This window comes from Artemia sp. Qi Xiang Cuo, chromosome 1 (assembly GCF_049724085.1).
Source record: "Artemia sp. Qi Xiang Cuo chromosome 1, ASM4972408v1, whole genome shotgun sequence".
NCBI classification, from domain to species: domain Eukaryota; kingdom Metazoa; phylum Arthropoda; class Branchiopoda; order Anostraca; family Artemiidae; genus Artemia; species Artemia sp. Qi Xiang Cuo.
The window spans coordinates 23,643,948-23,652,564 of record NC_142794.1 but is presented as its reverse complement, the minus strand read 5'-3'; the positions used below and the strand labels follow the sequence as shown (position 1 = coordinate 23,652,564).

Sequence of the window (8,617 nt, the reverse complement as noted above, 5' to 3'; positions counted from 1 at the left end):
TCACTCCGTAGTCAATACCCCGCTCTTTAAGCCAAAGTTTTCTTAGTACTTTCATAAGAGCTATTTATTCTAATTAACGGCCTTTGTGATTAAGCGGTCATTTTTAAAGAATTGGAACAAAATTCGAACTTTCGCTTAAAGAGCAAGGAATTGACTAGGGGGCGAACCCCCTAATAAACAAATTAAAAATATATGAATATAGAAGTTTGTTACGTAAGTTAATTCGTAAGTTACGTATATTTATTACTAATAAAAACGTTCGTAAATATAATTAAACAAGTTTCGAGAAAGCCATTAACTAAATAAAAGTAAATTAATATGAAAATTTTGTTTTAATTATTCATGTACGGTAAGCCAAGATCAAAACCTGCATTTATTCAAAAACGTTCAAAAATTAGATAAAAAAAACAAGTTTTTTAAACTGAAAGTAAGGAGCGACAATAAAACTTAAAACGACCAGAATTTATTCCTTATATGAACGGGGCTGTCCCCTCCTCAACGCCTCGCTCTTTACGCTAAATTTTGACTCTGTCTCAAAAATGTATTTTTTAAAACAATAAAAAACTTTAGCGTAAAGAGCGAGGCGTTGAGGAGGGGACAACCCCTTTCATATACGGAATAATTTTTGTTCGTTTTAAGTTTTATTGTCGCTCCTTACTTTCAGTTTAAAAAACTTGTTTTTTTTATTTAATTTTAGAAATAGAGGCTAATCCTCTTCAAAGAGGTGTAGATTTTTAATGCAATCTGTTGAATGAAATTAAACATAAAAACACACGAGAACTCGAAATCCAATACAAATATTTCTTATTTTTTCAGAGAAGGATGGCCGTACATGCGTGTTTTTCTTTACGGGGGTATTGTTGAAAGAGGGATCGTTCAAATAAACATTCAAAAACCTAGTCCCCTTTTTAAGTAGCAAATGAGATCACGCCACAGAAAAGGACCACGTTCCAGCATTCTGGCCCGTAAAATAAAAATTGTTTGCCCGAACAGGGCTGAAATGTTATCGAGCAAAATTACCTTGACTTATTGAAAAACTGTTTATATAGCCTTCTATCCTCAGAGGTTATATTTGAGTGAGGTATAATATTCATCCCTAAACATATGCTGTCCATAAAAAATTGGCCGTTGTTTTAAAGTATTGATCAAATAAAATTAACAGTAACAAGGTATCGTGTAGTTGTCCACCATCAATTAGGGTGTTGGCCTATGGATTCTCTTAGGGGAGAGTTGTGCTTAAGCCTCAAAAAGGTGTTTATGCTCATGTCTCCATAATTTCTGTGAGAGGTTTCAAATGTATATTAAAATGGGTACATAATTCATGTCTGACCCCCCTCCTCTTAACTAGTGTAAAAGTAAATGTGAGCGATAGAAATTGTTTACCCCGAAAATATATATATATATGGGGTAAACAAAAGCACAAAAATAAGAAAAGCGCAAAAAGACACAACACCAAAAACCACAAATGATGAGCATCACCTTGACTTCAGGACACTGCTGTTGTAACAAGGGCACAAAGGAGTTTAAAAATCTTGTCGTCGAATGTGAAGGCGGGTATTCCAACAATTTTTTTCCTTTTTCAGAGTTATTAACCTTCTTTTGTGTGCGTGGGTCTCTGACATATACGGAGGCAGGATATCTCGGTGGGCTGAGGACTTCAGGACGTCAGTTCCAAACTTCATCAGCATTTCATGCCTCCTTTCATCCAGGGTTGGGAGCTTGAGTTGGCTCAAGCTTTGTTCATAGTTTTAGTAATTTGGCCCAAGAATTATTTTGCAGTCTCTTCTGCATTGCTTCCAGTTGGTTTCTGTGCTTCTCTGTAAGAAAAGGGTGCCAGGCATGACAGCTGTACATTATTACGGGCATTACATAAGTTTTATTGCGCGAAAGAAGGAGTTTCTCTGTCATCCCAACCCTGCTTAGATTTACGAAGGATTTTAGAATACAGCTGCTTTTGCTGTGATCTGGTTTATGTGATCCACAAACGAGAGATTGTCACTTAATGTGATACCGAGTATTTTACTGATTTCTTTGTTTGGAGAGGTGCAGATTCGTTTATGCTCTTCTTCTTCAGGAAGTTGATACGCATTACACAGCTTTTCTCGAGGTGTGATAAATGCCTTTTTGAACTTATCTGGGAAAATGCCTTCCAGTAGGCACTGGCTATACACCATAGCCATTGGTGTAGCCAGTAAGGGGGAGCATGCATGTATCAGCCTTATAGAAATTTTACCAGGGTACGAGGCCTTCCTAATGTCTAGGTTTTGGACCTGGCCCTGGGATACTGTTTCTTTGACCTGGGAAACTGTGATGAAAGGGATGGTTTCTATTGGACCATTCTGTGGAAAAGTCTTGAGGGGAAGCTATTGGCGACAAATATTTGAAAGGTGCGCATTAATTACTTCTGCTGTTATATTCTATCCTTGCTGGTCCCTCAGGATAGATTTAGACTTCTGCTGTCCAATTAGTATCCGTACAGTTATGTGGAACTTTCTTGGGTCCCTGGCTGACAACTTCGCGAAAATTTGGTGTCCATAGAGACGTCTAGCTTGCTTTAGTAGTCTAACTACTATGTTTCTCTTCCGTTTATATTCGAAGAGTGGGGCTTTGTCTCATGAAGCATGTCTCGCTCTGCCATTTCTGCTTTAATTGTCGGAGTAACACATGGTATATTCTGTGCCCTAACTGTAACTCGCTTTTCAGGGAAGAGTCGTTCGTACTCTCGAATCGTTTGTTCGTAGAGGAGTTAGGTCATGCTATTTGCGTCTTTGTTTTCGAAAAAGCGGAACCAGCATACGGATTTGAGCCATTCTCTGTAGCCAATTATACCTTCTTCTGTAAGTGGACGGCTTGGTGAACTGGGTTGGTTTCCTAGGTTTCATTGTTGGCTTTGGCCTATATATAACTATTGTATTGTCACTGGTTGAGAGTGGGGCTTCTGACGAAAGAACTAAATAGAAATATCCAAGTGTAGTGAAGATCAAGACAAAAGTGTAAAATGTACTTGTCAAGTCGATAAGTACATCATTGGAGTTGTTATTGTAAAAAAAAACTACACAGGAAACTTACAGCCTCCCACCTTGAAAAACAAGGAAAATGACTTTTTCCAGGTACTACTTGTGCATTCTCTTTCTTTTCCGACTTCTTTTATTTCTTCACCACTAGCAGGGCACTGGAACATTATAGGGAGCTGTTTAAGGGCTCTTTAAAATCTAATATATATATATATATATATATATATATATATATATATATATATATATATATATATATATATATATATATATATATATATATATATATATATATATATATATATATATATATATATATATATATATATATATATATATATATATATATATATATATATATATATATATATATATATATATATATATATATATATATATATATATATATATATATACATATATATATATATATAAATATATATATATATATATATATATATATATATACATATATATATATATATATATATATATATATATATATATATATATATATATATATATATATATATATATATATATATATATATATATATATATATATATATATATATATATATATATATATATATATATATATAAAAAAAAAAAAAAAAAAAAAAAAAAAAAAAAAAAAAAAAAAAAAAAAAAAAAAAAAAAAAAAAAAAAAAAAAAAAAAAAAAAAAAAAAAAAAAAAAAAAAAAAAAAAAAAAAAAAAAAAAAAAAAAAAAAAAAAAAAAAAAAAAAATATATATAGCACTGGGACCCGCCGGGTTCAGGCGCCCAGCACGCGGCAGGTTTCTATATATATGGATTCTCATTGTTGCTTGTCTTCAAACCACAGACAATTTGAGATTTTTCTTGATATCATTACGTCATCACATTCAATACAACCACCATGGGAGAAATGCGAGTTCTTCTTTAACGTTTTGACCTATTTACGCAGATCGTTTTTGAAGCTAGAAATGTCAATATGCCAGTTTTACGAAAAAAAACCTTTCAGCTGATTTCGAGGCCGGGCCCTGGCATGGTTACGCAGCAGGTTTGTCTTTACTGATTCTCATTATCGCTTATCATCTAACAGATGATAACAGGAACCTTTTCTTCATGTCTTGGCGTCATCATAGGTTCGATACATCCATTACATATCTTTGTTCTTCATTTTCGTTTATCATTACTTTAGACATTTTTCAATAGACCTTAGTTGCTCGAATTGGTCTTTTCACGTCTGATGGTCTAGGCTTTTCTTTTGTCCTCTAGGTATTATGAAACTACGTAAAAAGCCTTTTTGTTAATAGACCAATTACACTTGGTATTTTATACTGAGGATTACTGAGCTATGAATATTACTGAGCTATGCAATATTTTGTAATATTGCATGAGTCATAGTATAAAAATGATACGTTCACTCCTGGGGGGGGGGGGAGGAATCTTGTAATTTATTCTCTTGAAATGTACTCAAAAATATACCGTCAATCATATGATTTTTCTTGTCAATCGTATGTTCCTTGTGTAATTTTGCCTGCATCATATATACTGAAAACGATAGAGTCACTACTGAGGCAAATATGACATATGTGTGCTTCCTGAATGTATTCATAAATATGACAGAACTTACATAAATATTTTTTTTACAAAACTGAGGCTTTTAACGGATTTTCCTAAACTTCTGGCCTACATAGATCGTTTTTTTTTTAGGCCAGAAAAGCCCAGGATACTAATTTTCCCGAAAAAAATTGGATCCGTTTTCGAGAAAAAATCAATAAATACATAATTAAAGCTCGCATATATAGATAGCATATATATATTTTCATAAATTCCACTCTGTAGCGCCATCATAAAGTGCCACACGACACCCAGAAACTGCACTTTGTGTTCCACTTCCAAAAAGGGAAGAATGACAAGAGTACTTTCATAATCCTGGTGGTTGATTATAGTCATAATCCCAGTGGGCTTAGGACCCAGTGGCCCGAAACGGGGGGTTTATAAAACTCTTCGTCTATATTCCCCCCTCCCCGCACCCTTAATATTTTTCATAAATCATTTACTGATTGATAGAACTAGCGGGTTAGTGCACGATCATAGGCACCTATTATGGTCTCACTTAAAAGCTAATTTTGGTATTTATGGGCTTTTTAAAAAAAAAAAAATTTGACTTCATCATAAATTGCCATATGGCACCGAAAATGGCAGTTTTTGGTGCCATATCTGATTCAAAAATGCTAGGAAGCATGAATCTGTACCATCACAAGAACCGCAATCAAAAACCTTAAAACTTAGTTTTACAATCCTCCCTGTTGTAAACTCTTCCTCCCTTATCTAGTAAGATTCATAAATCTTGTGCTGATTAGCATAAATAGCAGGCTACTGCGGCATCGTAGAGAGATTTTGAATGGCCCATTTTAAAGCTGTTGATCATACCTATGCTGCTCTTTGTAAATCTGTCTCCGTAACTTCATCCTCGGGGCCATATTAGTTGTACGCTAGTATGAAATACTGGGGGACACCATATATGGGACACTAAAAATAGCCTTAGACACTGAATCTAGCCAATACTACTGGAGGGACACCATATATGGGACACTAAAAATAGCCTGAGACACTGAATCTAGGCGATACTACTGGAGGGACACCATATATGGGACACTAAAAATAGCCTGAGACACTAAATCTAGCCAATGCTACTAGAGGGACACCATATATGGGACACTAAAAATAGCCTGAGACACTAAATCTAGGCAATGCTACTGGAGGGACACCATATATGGGACACTAAAAATAGCCTGAGATCTAAATCTAGCCAATGCTACTGGAGGGACACCATATATGGGACACTAAAAATAGCTTGAGACACTAAATCTAGCCAATGCTACTGGAGGGACACCATATATGGGACACTAAAATAGCCTGAGACACTAAATCTAGCCAATGCTACTTGAGGGACACCATATATAGGATACTAAAAATAGCCTGAGACACTAAATCTAGCAATCCTACTGGGGGAACACCATATATGGGACACTAAAAATAGCCAGTACTACACCGGCAAGACCCAGTTGAAAAGATTTTTCATGATTGAGCAATTGATAATTATGGACAGACAAACTGAAGATGAACGGTTTCTCGAAGTAAGTATCTTTCACAATTAAATAGTTATTATACATTTACATTTATTTTACAGATTTCAACTTTCAAATATGAAATCTGTTTACATCTTGGAAAATCGATATATTTCAAGCATTCCCCCCCTCGTAGACATAGAATTGAATAGCATAGTGTAAGATCTCTCTCTCCCCCCCCATCAGAAAGTATAAGCAAAAGTGGTTATATATAATTTTCGTGCCTTATGCTCAAATCATGTTGTTGAGACAGGCTGTGATTATTAGAGGCAAATTTTTAGGGAGGGGACACAATGCATGTTGAATTTATTATTTTTAAAAATCAATTATTTGAAAACTAAAATATAATTTATATTTAAGGAAATTTCTGAACCGATTGCAAAACAATTCAGTATTGAAGTGTAACTTTGTTTTCCCTTCGTTGAGAAATTTAAAATTGAAGTGTAACATTTTTCTCTTCTGTGGAAAATTTAGAGCAGAACTTGAACATTTTTTTTTCTTCTTTGAAAAATTCAGAATTGAAGTGTAACTTCGTTTTCTCTTCTTCGAGAAAATTTTGAACTGAAGTGGAACGTTTTCTCGTCTTTGGAAAAATTTAGATTCGAAGTGTAACTTTGTTTTCTTTTCTTTGAGAAAACTTTGAACTGAAGTGGAACTTTTTCTTATCTTCGGAAAAATTTAGATTCGAAGTGTAACTTTGTTTTCTCTTCTATGAGAAAATTTAGAACTGAAGTAATTTCCGTTCGAATGAACCCTCTCAGGATATTGTAGGACCACTGGGGAAAACAAATAAACCCGATATTTCACCCCTGAAACGATCACCCCTGGGGAAAAAACAACAAATAAACACGCAGCCGGGATCTTTCTTCTGGCGAAAAATTAGAAAATGCCAAATTTTTGCAGATTTGAACTGAAGTAGAGCTTTTTCTCGTCTTTGGAAAAATTCAGGATTGAAGGGTAACTTTGTTTTCTGTTGTTTAAGAAAATTTAGAAGTAAAGTGAAACTTATTTTTCTCGTCCTTGAAAAAATTTAATATTGAATTGTAACTTTGTTTTCCCTTCATTGGAAAAGTTCAGAAAAGAACTTAGACAATTATTGAAGAAAACATTAAGAGAGAGATAATGAAAATCATGATTTAATCTATATTTCAGGAAAACCCAGCCAGGAAGAGGATACTTCAACATTTTGGTTAGAATATGGTGTACCTTCTTACACACACACGAGTCTGTCTTTTCCTTTTCGTTCACTGAATTTCACAGTTTTAACTGATAAGGGTTTTTATTTAAATCAAACAAATAAATAAATGAACAATCAGAAGCAAACTCGTTTAGGCTATACACCCTTCAAAAAAAAACCTTATACATACATCGCTATCAACAACTTAAAACAATAAATAAAAAAAAATAAACAGAGAGAAAAAAAAACACGGCCCCCCCGCCTCCACCGTAGTGCACCACCCCCCCCCCAAAGAAAACAAACCATAACTAAGTATCACCGTTCTCTCACTACCACCCTCACATAACCACAATAAAAAATAACCAAAATAAAACTGAGAGACCCCTCAAGAGAAAATTGCTAAGAAATATTATGCTCACCAAAACACAGAGATTTTAACCTAATCCTAAAACTAGCAATATTTTCATCAACTAATAATTCATTTGGTACACTATTATAAAACCCTGGTCCCACATGACGGATAGAGAAGAATGATCTTCGAGTTGAAGCCTGTGGTGGTGTTATCTGGGATGCTGTTCTGGTTGAGTATTCATTGACATTACATCCAGCCACGAACATTTGACCGAAACATTGTGGCAATAATCCACGCTCATATTTAAACAAAAACAAAGCTGAATAAAATTTAGAAACTCCGTGTAAAGGCAGAATATGTCGTTCAACATATCTCCTTCTCAGTGATGCACCTTTTTTATCACCACAAATCACTCTTATAGCTGAGTTCTGCATCGCACGAAGCGGAAGTAGAGGTGTTGGGAAAGTAGTCGACCAAACGACATTACAGTACAAAAGGTACGGGTGAACAGTAGAAAAATACAAAGACCTTATTACATCATAGGGGAAAGATTTCTTCAGCTTTCTTATATTCCCAACATTCCTTGCAGTCTTACTACTTAACAACTCTATATGGGGTTTATAACTTAAACATTCATCTATCAGGACATTAAGGTACTTGACAGTCTTTAGTAGCTGGATTGAAGTATCAACAAATCTAAGCTAAACAATCCATGGACAGTAATTGGGGTTTCTTCTGTAAACTAGAAACTATGATTTGTTGTTATTTAACCTCAGTTTGTTAGCTCTAGTCCATATCCCAATTTGGTTCATACCCGTAATAAGCTTCTCCATGAGTTGTAGTTCCGTCTTTGCTGCCACTGTGAAATGCGCATCATCCGCAAATAGCGCAATAATTTACTTTATGGTTTCACTAACGGGAAAATTCAGGTCAAACGACAAACCCTCCACAGCTC

General features: G+C 34.5%; 1 protein-coding gene across 1 annotated transcript; it reads right to left on the bottom strand.

Annotated features, from left to right (window-relative positions):
* Positions 1-7,709: 7,709 nt before the first annotated feature.
* On the bottom strand, positions 7,710-8,096 carry LOC148956126 (uncharacterized). Its single transcript, XM_089089330.1, has one exon. The coding sequence runs from the start codon at positions 8,094-8,096 to the stop codon at positions 7,710-7,712; it is 387 nt and encodes a 128-aa protein (XP_088945456.1).
* Positions 8,097-8,617: the final 521 nt, after the last annotated feature.

Excerpts from the sequence above, each read along its gene's own strand:
- LOC148956126 (XM_089089330.1), bottom strand. The coding sequence starts at position 8,096 with ATGCAGAACTCAGCTATAAGAGTGATTTGTGGTGATAAAAAAGGTGCA.